At 40.1% G+C, this 21,082-nt stretch overlaps 1 protein-coding gene across 3 annotated transcripts in view; it reads left to right on the top strand.

Moving 5' to 3' along the window:
• The first annotated feature begins 716 nt into the window (after nucleotides 1-716).
• Nucleotides 717-21,082, top strand: part of LOC124720450 — a 99,272-nt gene continuing 78,906 nt past the window's right edge. For all 3 annotated transcript variants that reach the window (XM_047245801.1, XM_047245802.1, XM_047245800.1), the window contains exons 1-3: nucleotides 717-849; nucleotides 2,260-2,348; nucleotides 14,537-14,599. In XM_047245801.1, coding sequence (XP_047101757.1) covers nucleotides 2,277-2,348; nucleotides 14,537-14,599 — 135 coding nt within the window. In that variant the 5' untranslated portion in view covers nucleotides 717-849; nucleotides 2,260-2,276. The remainder of the gene's footprint in view (nucleotides 850-2,259; nucleotides 2,349-14,536; nucleotides 14,600-21,082) is intronic.

Genomic DNA, 21,082 nt, shown 5'->3' with positions numbered 1-21,082 from the left:
ATTTAAGCAGACGGCGAGGTGACTATTGGCTTTCTGCTACCTAAACTGTACGTACGAACTTACCACGTATTTTACGTTTGCTGAACTATTAACGGTCGCAGGTTGCGCTGGTCAAACGTATGCAAGTGAGCTTAGAATTCACTGTCAGTATGACTTTTCCCAATAAAACGTGTAAAAACTGCTACCTTCAATGTAACAAAGCTAAATGACACTAATAAACGTGAATACTGAGTATTCAACACTAACTTAAACTGATTAACCTTCGTATTTATAATGTAAACAAACGTTTACGTACAGGCGAAAAATGACATAATAAAATGTATAAAAACTGGTATCTTGAATATATCGAGTCTAAATGACACTAATAAACTTAAATACTGATTACTGTGCACTGACTTAATTGATAATGCCGCGCATTTAACAATGTAATTTAAGAATGTAAACCAACGTTTGCGTACACGCGAAACTGTCCTTAACAGAAACTTCGCTTTTCCTATTCAGACGCAAATAAAAACTAAAACCTTCAATTTATCAAGTCTATCTGAAACTAATGCACGTAAAAACTATAGAAGATACGGCAAAAACAATTAATTACATATCTCGTAACACTCTGAAGAAGACGTAAAATTCTGCTGTAAGCTGGTGTCCCAACGAGCAACAAGAAGCATGGAGTACCCCCCTCCTGCGCATGTCGGATTCACGCTAATGCATCTGCTGGAGTAGCGTCTGACGTCTACTGTGTAGTCAGCTGCAACCTCATAGTGTTATGTAAATTTGTGTGTGACATTCTTCAGGTAATTTATAAGCGTTTATAAACAGCAAGCAGGAATAAGTGAAGAAATGTGTTTCGTAAGTAAATTAACATGGTACTTAATTTGTATCACAGTAACACTTGAGTTTGATGAATGAGTGTAATAGTTCGCGAATATCTTGTGGCGACTGATGTTTGAGGCTGCTGTCTTTTTTATGTTTTAATTTTTAATGGGTACATAAGGATGAGATTCATCACCTAGTGTGCTTTGTGATGGTGTGTGAATGTTGTAGTTTTTCAGGTTATGTTCATAATAACTAAATACCCGAGTTGTTAGTGCTTGTTTTTGGCCTGTCCGGTAAAATCGCTACGTGTATCCGCGTAAAAGAAACGGCTGAGAGTGTAACGTGTTGTCAGGAGCAGTTCGTCATTGCAGTGATCTCCATGTACTTCGTGACTAACGATAAAAGGCGGACAGTGAAATCCAAACATTCGCTATGTTAGTACGGTTATGTTGACTTACTTAGCAGTAATAATGATTGTGATGATAATTTTCTGTGATGTGATGTAGACATATAGCGGCTCTAGATTGTAGGGCTAATGTAAGCACTATTTCAAGTGCCCACAGTTTCTACATCATTTCGTGCTTTGAGTATGTTCGCATGAAAGGAAATGCTGTAATTCTGTTGCATTTTGTTAGTTTTCACTGTGCTTTGATTACTCGTGTCGCTAGTATTCGTCGAATCGTGTTAATACCAGTTTGTTGTAGTGTGTGGGTTTTAATGGAGTTCTGTATTAGAGTACTGTAACATTATTTACGAACTGGCGAAATACAAGATACAGATTAACTGTAATTTGTCTAACATAAAGCATTACATATAATCGAAACTCAATAGATCATTCATCATAGTTACAGTTAGTATGAAGTCGTTTCAGTAAATCAGTTTTGTAAGAACATACTAACCAACGTTTAATCTTGATGGTAATCAAGAATGAGAACTACCGCATTGCAGTGTGCTGTCTACGGTACAGGTATATGGTTATCTTTAATAGCAGGTACAGATTCTAAAACGATGATGCTTACTGTAAATTGAGCATACATCCGTGAAATAATACAGATGAAGGAAGTTTCGGGGTAGTGCCTATGTTGGAAATGCATATTCACTGATAAACAATCCATACATCCTGATTTTCATGATGTCCCTATCACACAGAAATTAACACAATGAACCAAGTGTAGAATGAAATATGTGGTGTTATTAAGTAATATTGCTGCAATTTATTGACTGCTTTGATTGTTTGTAACGCTGAAGTTATTTTACGATTGTTCACTCTTCATGACCTGAGAAATGTAAATGAGTTTATATCACTAAGCACACTTTTCCTCAGCCACTTTGAATCTGCTTCCTGTGTAATCACCCATTTACTTCACGCAATAGATGAGTGAAAATACTGCCTTTGAGCTATACCTCGTGTACTTTTCTTATCTGATTGCTTTTTCTTTTCAGACTGTAGAACTGAAGCCATGGACCAGGAGCCAACTATGTGGATAAAAAAAGAGGGAACGGATGAAGTACAAACTGAGTTATGCTTCATGGTAAGTGGCTTACTTGTATTTCTTAAGTGTTTCATTAATTTCTGTGTCCAGTATGATGTGTGAATACATACAATTGATGTCATACAGTTGGAAACATGAATAATTCTGTTTACTAAACTGATGAACTTTGTCTTAAATATTGCATTTTGCACAGTACATTGAAATAAGCCTCGTATTAAACCTCACATAGAACTGAGAAAGAGTTTTAATTTAATGTTTAGTAAACATGGAAAACTTTTTTAATGCACAACCCAATTATACTGATAAAGTGGTTGCTATAAAGTGGGTATATTCTGCTCTGATACACTTCTTTTAAATGACAACCTTAATGTGCAACTTAAGAATAAATATGACTATAGTGAATCTTAGCAGTGCCATTAAATTTTATAAATGGTATGGCTGCAGTTAATCCATTATTGCAGTGTATTGTGGTATGAAATGAGAATTGTAATTTATTTATTGATAATGTAAAATAAATTGTTTATAAATAATTTTGAAGTGACGCTTGCATGGTCACTAATCTGAGAAGTACATTTTGTTTACTTTGAATATGTGAACAATATGTAAGTGGAACTGTCAGCAGTAAAGTTAAATTTCAGACAAATATCACATCATGGAAGCATAAATTGTTACACAGCAGAATGAATTTGTATGTTGGCAGCAAAGTTTTGATGGAGCCATGGGGTTACACATCAAATATTGACAGGTTTGTTCATAACCACTTTCTGCATTTGCTGCACATTGTTATGCATATTGTTTGTGAAACTGCCACAATGTTAAAGTTGCTGGTGTAAATAATCTTACATATACATGTCACTTAAAATCTAATGCAGTGCAACCGTTTGTAGGGTATTCACCTATCAGCAGCAAATAACTTCACTTGGTGCCACTAGTATTTTTATCCTGCCAACCAGAATTGAGGGTACTGACACAATCTCACAAACTACTTGTGTACTGTCTGTGCTGAACAAGTCTGCTTCAACATCCATCTTAGGTGCAACTGCAGCAGTACTGTGATAGCATTACTGCAGTATTTGCATTTGAATATATATGAATGCTTCATTATAGTTCATACAAACTTTGTGATCAGCTTGAATTCATTTGACACGCAGTATCACAACACTAATCCTAAACCATCACTTTGAGGACACGGTAGGAAAGTAAATACACTAAATTTTATGAAATACAGTAAAAGAGTGGTTAGACCCAACATAGTTCAGTCTTTGTCTTTCACTGCTGACGTAATAATGGTTTGGCATACAGAATGATATGTATGCACAACACACGTCATGTAAATGAAAAGCAATTTGAAGAGTCATTGACCTTGGACCTAAACTGGAGAACTATTCAAAGGCTACAAGGTTAAAATGTGGTGCTAGACCCACTTCCCCCTTGAAATATTGGTTGTGGTGGGAGTCTGATTCATAGTGCATCTCAAGGCCTAGCCTATGTTCAAAGGTGGCAGTGTGGCTGTGAGCTGACCAAGCCTTGATATGTGAAAGCTAAGTAACGGATGTGGTAACAAATTGACCAGTAGCACAGCCTAATGTTTACCAAAAAATCCAAATGGTGCCTAGAATGTAACTTTTACGTACAAGAAGACTTCTCTTACATTGTGTGCTGTGTTAGTGGGACTGAACTTCCTATGACCTTAAGAGATGCCTGTAGACATTATATTAAATGAAAGCCACCTTCTTTGCCAAATTAATTCAACATTAATTTTTAATTGGTATATATTTTGGGCTTGAGCACATGTGGGAAAGTAATGACACAAAATTTTTATTCGGAAATTATTGAAGCATTTTAATTAAAAGAATCTTAACATTTAACGTATTTATTCTTAATGTTTGTATATTTATTTCAAACACAGTCACCGTGGCACTGAACACCTTTCTCCCAGTGAGACACCAGGTTGTTGGTGTCGTCACTGTAGAATGCTTGATTTCGTTGGCAGACCCACAGCCTCACCTACGCTCACACTAATTCATCACTATCAAAGTTGAGTTCCTGAAGGTGTTCTTTAGGTTTTGCAAACAGTTGAAAATTCATTGGCTCAAACTGGGCCAGTATGGAGGATGATCAATAATAATGAATCAAAGGCGTCAGACTGTTGCAGGTGCAAAAAAAAAAAAAAAAAAAAAAAAAAACAGTTGTGTATGGTCTGGCATTGTCATGCTGAAGGAGAGGGTGCTCCACATGTGGATGAACTATTTTAATTGGTGCTCTGTTGTCTGAGGGTTTTCTCACGTGCTGACACAGTTAAATAACACACACACACACACACACACACACACACACACACGTTACACCCTGCAGTTCAGAACTGTTCATCAGGAGGGTGCTGCATACTGTGTCAGCAAAGTGGTAACATCAACAGTGTCATATGCATGACAACTGATATTAAGAACAGAATCAAAATTTTGGAGGCATTATTTTCTGGCACACCCTTGTAATAAATTGATGCATTTTACAATTGCCTCAAATGTTGCAGAATGGTTCCCTTGGCATTGCCCAGCATCCACTTGGAAGCCATAATACTAAATCCATATACACAGCAGCCAAAACATTATGATCACTGATCTACTATCAGTATAAACTCATCCAGGCAATAACATCTCACCTTGTCTTCTAGTCAGACACACGCACGTTGCATGGAGTATCAGTGAGCATCTTGTCTTGTTGTAAAATAGGAAATGCGCACATTCTGAGTTTGACCAAGAGCAGATTTTGATGGCCTGAAGGCTTGGTATGAGCATTTTGGAAGCTGCACAGCTTGCTGGGTGTTGAAGTAGTACTGCGGCAGTTGTCTTCAACACATGGCAAAACAAAGGTGAGACCATGGCCAGACATTATGGGGTTGGGCAAGTACTCCTCATCACAGACGGTAGACATCATAGGCTGGGCAGACTGCTAAAACAAGACAGGCAACAAACTGTGGTGTAACTAACATCAGACATTAATGCTGGGCAGAGTACAATTGTGTCTGAATGCACAATGCTCCAAACACTCCTAATGATGAGTCTGTGCCGCTGATGACCCACGCCGTGACATCGACAACATCTGAAATAGGTATGTAACTATTGGCACTGGATGTTGGCACAATGGCCGAGCACTGCATGGTCTGATGGATCCTGATACCTTCATCGTGCCTTTGGGAGGGTGCATTTCTGTCACCCACAAGGGAACAGCCTCTTGACTCCTGTACTGTCGGGGCCTCCATTATACTCTGGGAAACAGCCACGTGGCCACCCATGGGTCCAGTGGAGCTCGTGTGAGGTACTGTGTCACAAAAGAAGTATTGTAAACTGGTTGCAAAGCACATCCACCCCTTCTGTTGTTGTTGTGCCCTTCAGTGGCAAGACTGGATTGATGCAGCTCTCCATGCTACTCTATCCTGTGCAAGCTTCTTCATCCCTGAGTAACTACTGCAACCCACATCTTCCTGAATCTGTTTAGTGTATTCGTGTCTTGGTCTCCCTCTGATTTTCACCCTCCACCCTTCCCTCCGATACTAAATCAATGATCCCTTGATGGCTCAGAACCTGTCCTACCAACCAGTCCCTTCTTCTACAGGGTGGCGCACGAAATATGTTACCATTTTGATTTTGAATATAAACTCTATTGTCAATACAATCTGAAAGGAACATATACTACAATGAAGAGCTGTCCATGGAGATTTGATCTAACTCAGTACATGCTCAGTATGTCCACCATTTCGTTTCCTAACTTCCTTCAAACGAACACTGAAGTTAGTGAGTACCCTACGGCACATGTCTTCCGTAATTTCACTGCAAGCTATAAAGAATAAGTCTTCTGAGCCCCATTAAATCACATGGACATTTCAGGAAATTTTTTTCCTTTAGGTACCCCCAACGAAAAGAGTCACATGGATTGAGGTCTGGACTATTGGGGGGCCAATTTTGTCCGTCATTGAAGTGACCTGGCAACCTGAGTGAAATGATCTGCATGTTGAAATGCTCGTGTAAAAACTCCAACACAGTGTTTGCAGTATGTGGCCTTGCTCCATCTTGCATGTTGGAGGGCAAGGCAGTAGCAAGAAGGTGTGGAATGAATCTATTGCAAAGCATGCTCAAATAATGTTCAGTGTTCAGTTTCTTGAAAGAAAAAGGGTCCAGTAAGTCTGTGACAGGAAATTGCTGCCCACGCTGTAATCCTCGGAGCATAATGTCGTTCATGAAGCACTTGTGGGTTTTCAGTGGCCCAAAAGCGTGCATTTTATTTGTTAACCACACCGTCTAAATGAAAATGCACCTCATCTGAAAACCAAACGTTGTTGAGAGTTTCTTCCCTATCCTCCACCCACTGAGCAAACAGTAGTCTCTGCTGCTTGTGTTCTTCAGTGAGCTTCTGTGCACAGGCCATCTTGTATGGGTACAAGTGGAGGTCACTTTTAAAAATGCATTGAATGGAGCGATTGGATATTTCCGGTTGCACTGCTGCCTTTCTACACAATTTCCCGGGACTTCTCTGTACAGCAACTCGTACTGCTTCAATATTCTCCGGCGAACAAACAGGCTTAGGCCGAGGTCGCTTTGGATCCAATACTGTTCCTTCCTGTACAAATTTATCATACAATCCGTGAATGGTCTTCTTGCAAGGGACCCATCGTGTGTTAAACTGTTGTCGAAAACGCCTCTGAGTCACAACAAGGCTTTTCGTTTCATGAAAAAGTAACACAATTGCCGATCGTTGCTGTGTCATCAGTCTTCCATTGTCAGCCATTGCTGGTTACAAGTCTCCTAGTGGCAGTATCGTGAATTACATGTCATTTCGTAACTCATTTGTTTTTCCAAGCTCTGCTGGTACTGCTGTAGAGATCCCAGCAGAGTATTTAATGTGCGTCATAAATTGTAAAACAAACAATTGGTAACACATTTCGTACACGACCCTGTAGTTAAGTTGTGCCACAAATTCCTCTTCTCCCCAATTCTATTCAGTATCTCCTCGTTAGTCACATAATCTACCCATCTAATCTTCAACATTCTTCTGTAGCACCACGTTTCGAAAGCTTCTGTTCTCCTCTCGTCTAAACTATTTATCGTCCATATTTCACTTCCATACATGCATACACTCAATGTAAATACTTTCAGACTTGGGTTGTGCAGTGTTCAATATAAAATTGAGCCACATTGTGTGAGCCTTGTTGTGAAAGATAAGCACAGCCTTCAACTTGCAGTTCACCTGGTCAGCAAAGTATGCCGGTAAAAGGATTTGTGGTCACATGTTTAATTTCATTGTCAAAGCAGAACCTCGCAAATAGCTGGGGAACAGAAGCTATCAAGCATCCTCGGTGGCCTGGAAACAGAAAAAATTCATAACAAATGCTGGCTAACTACCAGGATGGTCATTTCTCTGCTCGGAATGTGTCAAAAAAAAAAAAAAAAAAAAAAAAAACGAGAAAAGTCATCCATGATAACTAGTAGGTGCCTAAAACACACACACACACACACACACACACACGAGGAAGTGGACCTACATAATCCATACAAAGTTAATCCATCAGGCATTCCTAACGGGTAGACTCTAAAAGCCCCTTGAGCGAATTCAGGTTGGGCTCAGCTCCCTTACAGCTCTCACACTCCTCCACCAAACTCTGGACAGCTTTATTCAGGGAGGACCAGGTGACATGTTGAGTGATCTTGACCCCACCAACCTCCAGTCTTGCTTATACAGGGAGGACCAGGTGATGTGTTGTCTGATCTTAACAACAGTTTTATAAATGCCTAAGAGGGTGTTATGGAAATAGTGAGCCAAAACCTAACTAAGAGCTTGATTGTCAGTCTCTAAACAAAATTTCTTGTGTTCAAAATAAAATCTGAATTTCTTAAGGGCAAACATAACCGCCAAGGCTTCCCATTCATACATAGAATATTTCATCTCCGCAGGTGAAAGTGTTCCGGTGCATTGCTATAGGGCATCAACATGCAACACCCCTGCCATTCTGTTCCTGCAGGAGGACAGCTACCAGTTTCTACTCCAGAAGAATTAGGTGTCTGTCTGCAAGAAGACGGGTTGATGGAGGAGATAGAGAAGATTCAAAGAAGAGCGGCGCGTTTCGTCACAGGGTTATTTGGTAACCGTGATAGCGTTACGGAGATGTTTAACAAACTCAAGTGGCGGACTCTGCAAGAGAGGCACTCTGCATCGCGGTGTAGCTTGCTCGCCAGGTTTCGAGAGGGTGCGTTTCTGGATGAGGTATCGAATATATTGCTTCCCCCTACTTATACCTCCCGAGGAGATCACGAATGTAAAATTAGAGAGATTAGAGCGCGCACAGAGGCTTTCAGACAGTCGTTCTTCCCGCGAACCATACACGACTGGAACAGGAAAGGGAGGTAATGACAGTGGCACGTAAAGTGCCCTCCGCCACACACCGTTGGGTGGCTTGCGGAGTATAAATGTAGATGTAGATGTAGAAGAACATGACCTCAAAATTGGGTTTGTCTAATACTAGTGGGTTACTAAGCACCACCTTAATGGCTTCAGAAGATTCTGGATGACTTTCATCCCATATGAAATTTCTTAAATCGTTAAGGCACCCCACTAATTTAATAAAATTCGGCACAGTCTTTCGAAAACAAATTTGTCATGCCTATGTACCGTGCCACACCTTTCTTATTTCTAGGAGCTAGAAATTTTCGCAAATCACTAGTATGCTCCTGGTCAATTTCAATCGAATCAGTGAAACTAAAATGTCCCAAGGATGAAACCTATGTGCCAGTGTCATTTTAGATGGTTTCACACTAAGTCCCACCTCCCTCTGGTAAACCAGAACTGCCTCAAGATGTTGCAGGTGTTCAGACAGACTAGAACTGTAAACAACCATGCCATCTAGGTAATTAGACACACACTTGAATGTGAAATCACCCATAACACAATCTAGAAGGCAAGACATAATGGTAACTCCTGTTGACAAACCATAGGGCACCCTGTTAAAATTGTGGAGGCTCCAATCTGTACAGCAGGCAGTAATATACTTGGAATCCTCTGTTAACATGATCTGATAATATGAGAGATTGAGATCCAGGACAGCAAAATACTGAGCCTGACTGAACCATAAAAGAATTATGCAGATTGGGAAGTGGCACAGATTCCAAAACTACGTTCTCATTAACTGCACAATAACCCACAACAGGATGAAACCCCCCACTGCTGCCCATAGGTACTGAGAATATGGTAGAAGCATAGGCTGAAGTTGAGGGCCTGATGACCCCATTGAACAACACAGTATTAATCAAAGCACATATACATTTCATCTTTGATGGAGAAAACCTCTCTTGAATGTCATTTGTAAGGCAAATATTGTACTGGATTTTATCGGTGATGTCCAATCTGTTAGTTAACATCTGCGGTAACCGATCAAAAACTTCCAATACCAGCATCACCTCTACTGGATGAAGGTGACTGAGCTGAAATGGCAAACATTGCGGTAACACACTATGAGTTCCTGTGGCAACCTGACAGGAGCACAATGTGAATGTTTCATCTGGGTTAAATTTAAAATAAACAACCCTGCCTTGACAAACTAGCACAAACCCACTACCACTTATAAAAACACACTGCAAAATTAAGTTAACTGAAAGATTTTTAGTTACTATCCACTTCACAGGCCAAGAAAATTTTCCAATACTCAGTTTTGCCAACCAGAGGCAACATGTGCCCAGTGAGAGCTCAACATTGGGAGGAAAGATGCAAACAAGGCAATTCACAGGTATGACGGAACTTCAAATGCCACAGATAATCTAAATGAGAAACTGAACTACCAGAGTTGAGGGGGGCACACATTCGTTCCTGGTTAAGTTGTACCCAAAGACAAGGCAGGGGTTCCCGTACCTCGGACTTGGCACAGATCCAGCCCTTAGGCAGTAGAACACTACCGTGCCTCTTCTATTCTGTGTGATGTCGGCTGTTTGATTCTCCTTCCATGTAACCAGACATCGCCATACAAAATGCCCCTCTTTGTTACACTGGAAACACATCCTACACTTTTTCCTTATGGGTGGCCCCCTTTTAAATTGCTTGGAATTTCGATCCCCATCCTGATAATGACACTTAAACCCCCATCACTGGTGGTCTGCGAAACTCGGACTTCAATAGCGGACACCAAAGCCTCTAATTCAGTAAAAGATGTGCATTTATTAGTGAAGGTAATCCATGAACAGTCCGGTGGCTGCATTTTCTGTAATATATTATTGAGTATTTGTGTCTCTGTGACATGCAATTCCAGGGATGGAATGGTCATATGCATTCATCTATGAACCTAGGAAAAGGTTCATGAGGAAACTGCAATAGCCAAAAATGTTTATGCCTGAGTAGCCTCTTAATACGAGGTGACAATTTCAGGCCAATAATTGATTTTTACAACTCCCTTGATGTTGCACTTTCATGTAAAATTCGATTGAAAACATGGCTTAACACAGGGGGTACAGCATCTGAACAACAACATTGTCAGTGATGGCCAAAGTGTCAGCATGAAACATTAATTTGACCATGATCCATATGATGGATGTCACCTGTCTTTAAATTCTACATTGAAAGTTCTATTATAGCTTGCAGCAGTAACATTATTTGGTACGGTAATTTCCCAAATGAATTCTCCTGAGGTCCTTAAAGGTCTCCGTAGCATTCCTACTACTTCCAGCAGTTATATGTTGGTGGGAGAATCTTGTTCACCACCTATTGCTCCTAATTTGTCTAAATCAAGGCAGCTGTGTCTGTAACTGCAGAGTTAATGTAATCTGCTCGGAATAGAGATTACGTTGTGCAATACCGCACAAGTGATTATCCCAATGGATCAATTGTGCCTGAATTTTAAGTATTTGCTTATGATGGGGCTGACTACTTTCTAAACATACTACATTCTGACACAAGATTGTCATGGCCAGAGCTCAGGCAGCTAGTGCAACATATACCTCCATGGTGCAGTTGGTACTAATCACCAAGGGGTGGTCCACAAGTTTGGCAACACTGCCCTTACATGGAAGCTGACAAACTTTTAATTCATAGATAAACTGTTGATTTTTCAGTGAGGACAAACTGGGACAGTTGTGGGACCCCATGTTCAGCAGTGGATACCTGCACACACACACCTCATGGTGAATGACAGTATGACACCTTCCCCCTTTACTTCAAGGAAAATAACCATCCTCTGTTACCAACCAAACATCCAGCAGGAAAAGGGGAAATTAAGTGGAAGGACTGGATGGATTGGGGTTCACATGAGTCTCCATTGTTTATTAAAATGTTTTTATTTAAGAAAAATAACTAAAGTCAGATACATTAGCAGGATTACAAACAACACTCCGAACTTTCAAATTTAAGACATTACACACCTTAGTTTAGTGACAATTTAAATAAGGCAATAGTTAAAGACAAAAGCTGTGTCTGACACCAGTTCTTAGATTTTAGATTCAAAATTTCCATCTTCACAAACCGCAACTGAGAAAATGCTTCAACAAATGAACAAATAATTATCTGGAAACAGATGTCTCTTTAAGACAACACAGAAGCCTAACTCATCTCAAAGGTTAAAACGAAATAGCTATACTGGAAGACAGAGCAATTTATAGCTGCCTCGGGACCCCTAGAAAAAGGAAATTCTTAAAATACACCTCCAAGTGCATCTAGATAATTTAATAAAGTAAACAGGTGCACTGAGTTCTAGAGCTACCTTCAGGCAGGCAGACAGAGCAAGTCTCTTTAAATCTTGCACCAGTGAGCAGTTAAGTAATTAACAAGAGAATGAGCGTGCACAGATCGATATAACTGGCTTCAGACACAGTGAAAATTCTAAGGCATACTGTAGAAAATCCCGAAGTGATTCAGTATGTGAATGTGCATGCATAGCAGCTCAAGAACACCCTTGAGAAAAGGTCACTCCATGACAACTTTAAAATAACAAACAGTTGAACAATTAAATCTGGTAATCAGCAACTCGCCCTGAGGTGGTATAAATTTCTTTCACTCTACGCCTCACAAATGGCCAGTGAACGAACACAAAAAACATTCAGTGCTCAGTAACACTTGATGGTTTTACACATTTTGCTTGTTCCAGTCTGTGAGCATCAAATGTGCCTGTTACTTACCAACAGCCTATATTTTCACAAGTCTGGATGACATCTGAATGTGACGTGTGATTCACATAGAGATGATCAGCATGTGACCATTCTAACAGTGCTCAACAGTATGTACAACAAAGGCACTCGACCCAACAAACCCCCAAAAATCAAAATGTACAAAATTTTAGTACAAATTTCGAATAGTGATTTACGTAACTTGAGTGAAGGCAGCCCATCGGTAGCTGGCAGTGGTGAATTCCAAGAGGCTGATGTACAGAGGCAATGTTAAGAGCCACAGCTTGATAAGCATGCCCTGAGTCCAAGTCCAAAACAATCAAAGTGTGCCACAACAGTAGAAAACTGGAGCAGGCTAAGGAGCATCTAAATTCCACTGTCATTCTCACTTAATGCAACTGCACGGCCACAATAGTGGGGTAGATCAATTCGTCAGATGATTCTCATCAAAAATTCGGTCTAAGGCTAAACATGGTCACACTTAAAACAGTATTCAGGATTACCAAATCATCGAATCCACTGCTGAACATGGGGAATTGAATAGCAATAACAAGCTTGTCTAGTTGCTAGACATTACCCTAACCCCTTCCAAGGCAATGTCACAAGGTATTAAGTCATGCAACACAGCTGAAATCGGGCAGTTTTTCAGATGAGAAAGCTTGTTGCATAATGTGACTTCCACAGAGAACAACAAATAGCAAATACAGATAGCCAAGACCACACCAATGTAGTGTCTTTTGTTAACACCTGTGCCTGCAATTATTAACTTGACAGAACTTTTGAAGGGCTATTAGTCACTCCATTCTGTCAATTTTGGCTGACTGGCAAATACTGTCGACGTACCCTGTGTGGCTCTATCGTGCCCCATGGCACCACGAGCTCCAAGCCAAAGAAGTGACATCACCAGCTGCAGGATGGGAATTCAAAGAGGTAGCCCGCCATGCCTCAGATAGTAATAATAATGAAATCATAATCATCATTATTTGTACTAGTATATTAGTGTTATTGTAGGCAGTTAATTAATACGAAGGTCAATTAATAACATGTTGCTGTATTCTTTCTATCTTCTGCCCAGCATCTCTCTTCAAGGCATCTTCTTTGCGTACACCATTTTGCTTCATTATTTTGTCGATATGCTTTTTCTGAAAGTTAAGTTTCTATCAGTAAGATGATTTCCAATAAAAAATTATTCTTTGGCTGCTAATTATCTAACATCCTCAACAGATCCCAATATCAGTTTAATGATTTTCTTCCTATGCTATTACTGTTTCATTTGTTCTCATTCCAGCACTTCCTTTGACATTATGGGTTTTTCAGTCTTGATATGCTGGTGCTGTTCCATAAATAATCTTTCCATAACTTTGTCTTCTTTTGAGATCAAGCAACTAAACCCATAGTTCAGATCCACAGAATAGGACTGGTGTAGCCTGTAGCTTACTCTCTCTTTTTGTACTGTTAGAAACATGCTTGTCCCAACAAAAGGAATTCATGAAGTTAGAATAGTATTAAGTAATGTGCCAAGGTAGCATTCAGTGCAACAAGGTTTTGATGTAACTATTCTAGACATTTTATGATTCTGATCATACATTTTATGATTCTGATCATAAAAGTAGTATGAGTGATGTGGTACTTGACAGTCCAGTTTCTGCTCCCTCACACAGTTGGTGTAAACTGTATTGTAATTTGATATGAACATCATCGATTTTATGAACAACATTGAAGTCATTGTTTCAGGTAGTAGCTGTGTTATTTTACTTGATTACACTACCATTATATGTATATGTAGATAATCAAGCTAGAAAATATGATTGAAAACAATAGCATAGGGAGAAGGCTGAAATGAAAGATCATAATGAATTTTCAAAGGCGTTGTTATTAATCAGTCTTACAATTTTTTGCTGCCTCCCAGTGAACTATACCATAGTGAACTCATCACTGAGAATTTTGAACTCAAAAGAGAACACTTAACAATAACTACTATTTAGTTATAAAGTAGTGTGACGGTTGGGGTTTATCTGTGTGATACATTTTATATAATATGGGAGGACTGTGACTGTTAAAAGTACTTATTACAGTTTGTTATTTTTGCCACAGGCCCAAGTTTACCCATGCAGCATGAATGTAAAAGAAGAGTTGGAGAAGGGCGTGAATAAAAAGGTAATTTTAGAATTTATGTGACTACATGGAAGTAATCTTGCTGAGCTGTGGTGAAAATAATGAGATGGTAATCAATTGTGTGTGTATCCACTTTAGCAGTCCTGTTTTTACTTTAGGGTAAAGTTGACAGTGTTACAGTATTACAGTATGCTCCAGGTTGGAAACGAGGAAACAGGTAAAATAGAATATTTTGTTACACTTTACCCATATGGATTTAAATATTATCTTTGAGCTGGTGAAGTAGTTTAGCTTGTGTTTGTAGAATTGCTTCTTTACGTTATAAGCACAAATAAAAATTAAATGAGATAGCATTGATGAAGTCATATGAAAATTGGTACCAAGTTCCAAGACTCAGGCTATGATTTCCTGTTTTAATGAGTAGTTCCCTTAATGGTTCCGTGTATGTGAACTCCAGCATTGGATGTTTTTATTCACAATGTGATACTGCTGTGACAGTTACAGAATCATTCAAGAGAAATCTACTCAAAGTGATGCAGAAAAAGTAGGTGATCCTAACCTACTGAGTAGAGACTAAGATGTCTGTGCGTACATTGCAAGTGGTATGGACAGGCAGTCGTGTGAAGTACTTTTGAACAGTTTCCTGAAAACTGTCGTAAGGTGCTAGTTTAACAGCCCATACAAAATTGAAATAGTTGAAACACTGCAACTATAAACAGGCTTGTCCTTACAGATGGTATTAGTAGAGAGAGGGGCTAGTGATCATGATGCCAGCACAGCAACAATGGTAAATGAAACTTCTTGGCAGATTAAAACTGTGTGCTGGACTGAGACTCGAACTCAGGACCTTTGCCTTTCACGGGCAAGTGCTCTACCATCTGAGCTACCCAAGCATGACTCACACCCCGTCCTCATAGCTTTACTACTGCAAGGTTCGCAGGAGAGCTTCTGTAAAGTTTGGAAGGTAGGAGACGAAGTATTGGCAGAAGTAAAGCTGTGAGGAGGGGGCGTGAGTGACGTTTGGGTAGCTCAGATGGTAGAGCACTTGCCCACGAAAGGCAAAGGTCCTGAGTTTGAGTCTCGGTCCAGCACACAGTTTTAATCTAACATGAAGTTTTAAATTAGCACACACTCCGCTGCAGAGTGAAAATCTCAGTCTGGATGGTAAATGAAGTTAATGAATCCTTTAAGAAGGCTAGGTGAATAGATTTGCTAGAAAGAGCAGGTAAGTAGTTGTTAGCATCCCATTCAAACAATGAGAATGTCATTTACTTCCAATATGATTTACATAGAGGAAGATGGACAAACACTAAATGGACTGTAAATCACACACTGAATAAGTATGTGGTGAGTAACTGGATTACAGACAGAAAAGACCCACTGTGGTTTCATGTCAGAATTCGGAAAACACTGAGGAAGCAGACTGTTGTTCACTCAGTTCAAAATAGTATGCACAGTGGTGACAGGCAAGTGCTAATGGAAATTCTTCTGTCTGTAAAAAGATCTATGCGTGAAGCATACAACTACCACCATCATACATGAGCAACAGATTTTACAGAGAACATGAGACATTTCTGGTCAAAGACTTCTATCCAGGCAGTCACTGACCAGTCTGGTGTGGCCTTGGAGGAAAGCAGATGATGATCACTAACCCCTCTCTGTATTGAGTTTTCAAGTTTTTGCAGGAGGATCATACAAACATATTGTTCTTTCACTGTCACACAGACTCCTGTATTGGGAACATAGTAATAGGATCCCTGGAGTAGAGAAACAACTGGAAGAGTTGAAAACATAGTAGTTGCCATGTCCAAACAGAATCACAAATCATTTGTCCAGAGAGTACTCTACAGCATTGGCCTCGTACTTAGCTTGCATTTATTGCAAATCTCTCGCCTAGTGCAAAGACCCAGGCAGCTGGGAAAAAGTTCAGGTGGCTTCTGTATATATGAATGGTGAAAGAACGTACCTGCAAAATTACAGAACAATATCATAATGCTTATTTGCTCCAGAGTTCCTGAACATATCCTCAGTTCAAATATAATTAATTTCTTTGAGACAGAAAAGTTTCTATCCACAAATCAGCATTGATTTTGTGCAATACTCATCTTGGTCCTCTGTAAAATTACGTACTGTGAACCATGGATGATGGGAAACAGGCTAGATTCCACATCCCTATATTTCCGGGAAGCATTTGAACAGTGCACCACTGCATACGTTAAATAGAGGTATGAGCATATGGAATAGGTTCCCCGATATATGAATGGCGCAAAGACCTCTCAAGTAACAGAGGCCAGTACTTTGATCTCAACAGCGACTGTTTTCTCAGAGCCAAGAGTATCATCAATAGTGCCACAGAGAATGGTGCCATATCTATATATGAAATGATCTGATGAGCAGCATTCTGTGTCTGTTTGCTAGTGGCATTGTGTGTGGGGAAGGGTCATCACTGAGTGACTACGAGGATACAAAATGACTTGGACAAACTTTTTATTTGGTGTGATGAATGGCAGGTGTAGAAATATTCAAGTAAATGCAGATGAGTAGGAAAAACTGTCCCATAATGTTAGAATACAACATCAGTACTCTACAGATTGACAGTCTGGTCAATAAAATGTTTAGGTATAACATTGCAGGGGCCGGCCGGGTTGGCCGAGCGGTTCTAGGTGCTACAGTCTGGAACCGTGCGTCCGCTACAGTCGCAGGTTCTGATCCTGCCTTGGGCATGGATGTGTGTGATGTCCTTAGGTTAGTTAGGTTTAAGTAGTTCTAAGTTCTAGGGGACTGATGACCTCAGAAGCTAAGTCTCATAGTGCTCAGAGCCATTTGAACCATAACATTGCAAAGTGATATGAAGTGGAACAAGCACGTAAGGATGGTAGTAGGATGGGGAATGATCAACTTTTTTTGTATTGGGAAAACTGTGGTTCATTTGTAAGGGACACTACATATAGAACACCATAGAATTGCCTAGTAGTAATAGTAGTAGTAGTAGTAGTTGTTGTTGTTGTTGTTGTTGTTGTTGTTGTTGTTGTTGTTGTTGTTGTCGTCGTGGTAATAGATGCCATCCACGATGCACCGTTTAGTGGCTTGCACAGTTTTAATGCAAACGTACATGCACAGCAGCCAGAAAGAAGATAAGCAAGCTGCAGATTCCATGTGAAATGCATTCTCAAGCTTTATAAGTTTGGAAAGCCCGTTTGTAAGGCTAATAAGTTGTTAACTGGCGTATCTGACAGAGCCAACGATCGGTCATCTGCTTGTGTCAAGAAGAGAATACATGAAAGAAAGGTAAACATAAAATTAAACTAGAGGTGAAGCTGTCATCAGCCTGGAGGTTTTGAACACTGGAGTTCATTACACACAGTCCTGCTGACTACCATTTGCTGTTACCCTCTTTCCACCTCTGAACTGATTTACCCAACTAGTTACAAAGTACCTGCCGTTCACTGATCAAGGACCTTTGGATATGTAGTGCCACAATTACCCATTGAGCCACCAAGTTCTAGAAAAAGGCAGAAGCATTTAGCAGTAAAGTCCAGAGTTATAATCCATATAATTCCATATGGAATGCACTCCAAAAGTAGATGATGAACACACCAGAGGTCACATGACCATAAAGTGTAGTTAGCAGATTCAGTTACACAAAAAACGGTGCTGAACTGACACCTCTCTGCCATCCGAATTGTTCATTTATGGGACAGTGGTTTGGACATGTATAGAAACAGGCAAAGGTCATTCCAGTTTGTAAGAAAAGTCACAGGAAATACGTGCAAAACTACAGACATCCTAGTTGGTGCGAAAATCTTCTTGGATGATTTTGTGATCCTGTATGATGGCTCTTGAAAAAAATCAATTCATTTGGAAGAATGGAAATCGATCCCATAATTACTGGTCATGTGAAACTGTTTAGTCTGCTTCTCCACAGTGCAGCCACAATGTAGTCAGCCTGTAAAATGAGACCATAGTCTGAAGCAGTATCTGTGGGAAAGATAGCAAAGTTGATGTGCCTTTCAATGACTCAGCACTTCTGCTATGCAGTTAGTCATTACTTTATGCTTTAAATTACATGAAAACAGTAAGATACATTAGATACATTGTAAACTATACAAGTACCTTCTCTTGTGATGGTGTCCAACATTCATAGCTAACCCACAAAACATATGGAATGAAAATGAATTTTTGCATAACTGCCTACTTATTTGTGGCAAAAAGTATTTTAAGTATAGTTATATGTTGGCAATATAAGAATATTATTGAGTCTGAGAATCCTACTTTCACTACTGTTTGGGGGTTACCACCAATAGCATGCGCTTTCATTTATTGCACAAATTTCATCCATAATCATTCTTGCCCTTCGTCTCCCTTCCACTCTTCTGACGCTACCATCCCAGAGGTGTGTCATCTGTCTTCAGTGTACATTCCATGGCTTGCTAAATATTTCAAGGGTTTCTGCTCAAGGTTTCAGCCAGCTTTGGTCCAAGAGTATTTTGATCATGACAACTTTCTTGGGGGGCATTACATTCAGGAACTACAACTACATCAAGAATTTACTGTTAACATGTTGATGGTAGTATGGTCTTCACTTTGTATGCAGTCTGACTAGCGTGCATTCATCAGAGGATCTCAAACAACTGCCTAGCCTAAAAAACGCTTGCTTTGTGTAGTGCACCACTGATCCATCAAGTATTCCTACAATTCTCCACCTCATAACGCATTTCCAGCAGTCTGCAGTTTGGGCAATCAGAGAAGCAATGATACCTTTGGTTGAGTCCCTCCACTCACGCCAAACCAAAGGACTTGAATCAATTCTGGGAATTCTGATACAAACTGTGTGTGCTACATGCACTCGTGTGACACAAGGGCTCTTCACCATTTGTGCTACCTCTCAATATAAACTGAAGATGGCCTCAGAACCCAAACAATGGGTGTCATTGGCATGAACATCAGCCACAACTTGTAGACAGCCACACCCTGTGTGTTTCGTAGCCACAGGCAGGACATTTTCCACGTCTCAGATGAGGCTCCATGGCAGACATATTCAGTACACATAGGATTCATTTCCAGTCCTGGATGCTATTTCCCCAGGGAGCTCCATAACGCATTTGATGTTGGAGATCCTGATTAACTAGAAAACTTCTCTCCACTTGGGCCTGTCTGGACTCTGATGAATGAACACCTGCCAGTCCACTCGCAGGGCCAATGGGTGAGGCAGCCTCCACATTTACTCTCTGCCTCAAACAGCACTAACTGTTACGACCCATTCCTCACCATTTGGTGAGGACAACTCAGCCACATTGGGTACACCACAAGGTGTTTTGACAGGAGAGCCAGTGGGGAAAATAGGTAGCACCTTAGGCATCCCATGTGATGAGCCAGATTCTCGGCCCCCACTACTACAATAGGCAGCAGCCTGAATGCTGCTGAACGTGGCAAAAAGCATCTTCAGCTGTTCATGAACTGAGGCCAGCTCCTCCATCTGCACACAGTGTGCACACAGTATATCCATTCCAGTACTACTATTCAAGAATTAACAGTAAAACACACAGAGAAAGCAATATATTTAGCTTGCTATTGTTCTGATGTTTCACCAGTGGAGGCTAATGCATTATTTCACTGTGTAGATTTTAATTAAAAGAATTAAGAGCTGTGCAACAGACCACGATTACACTTTAAAGTTACTAAAATATGGGATTGCACCTCTTGACTACAAAAGCATGGACGGAATGTAATCATAAAATGAGATGGGGTGAGGGAGAGAGGGAGGGAGGGAGAGAGGGTACAAGTCCATTACCTTCACTTTTCTGCCTATAATGCTTCTAAAATTAATGATCCAAACAAAGAGAAAGAAAGATTCATGTCTAGCAAGAAGCCATATGCTTGAATATTTGTGGTACCTCAACTGCAGATTTTTCAGCACTCATTTAACTTTAGGACTCTGTATCTCAAGATGAACAAAAATGGACTTGTACCACAATTGAAATAAGCCCTTCATATGTAACTTGATTCTGAAACAACCCTGATTAAATTACGGTATTGTTAGCAGTCAAATAATGTACGGGCTTCACCTTTGTTTCAAGTAATGGTAACCTAATGCATACATGCTAATTGATTTTGAGTGCTATGGGTGTTATTTCAGGCAGAATTTGGCTGCTCAGTAATGCTGCATTCAAGAAGCAGAGATTGTTGACTAAACAAGATCATGAAAGTTAGCCCGACGTAAAATTACATATTTTTGGTTAAATGTAAATGGAAGGAGTCACTATCACTGCAAAATAAATTTTTGTTCATATCTAATCTCAACATGTTAAATATGCATGTGTTGTCTGTTCTTTTGGACATGTCCAAGGGGACAGACAGTATTTTGATCCTGCAGCCACAATGACTCAGGGAAAAAGGAAGTAGAGACATTAGTTGTCTGTGGGCATTAATTTACATCAATGGGGAGGGTTGAAAATTTGTGCTGGACCAGGAATTGAACCCAAGTCTCATGCGGACTGGGCATTGGCAGTGACGACTATGCCATCT

The sequence above is a fragment of the Schistocerca piceifrons genome, chromosome 11 (assembly GCF_021461385.2).
Source record: "Schistocerca piceifrons isolate TAMUIC-IGC-003096 chromosome 11, iqSchPice1.1, whole genome shotgun sequence".
NCBI lineage: Eukaryota > Metazoa > Arthropoda > Insecta > Orthoptera > Acrididae > Schistocerca > Schistocerca piceifrons.
The sequence above is the reverse complement of the archived record's forward strand: the minus strand, read 5'-3'. Positions and strand labels throughout refer to the sequence as shown.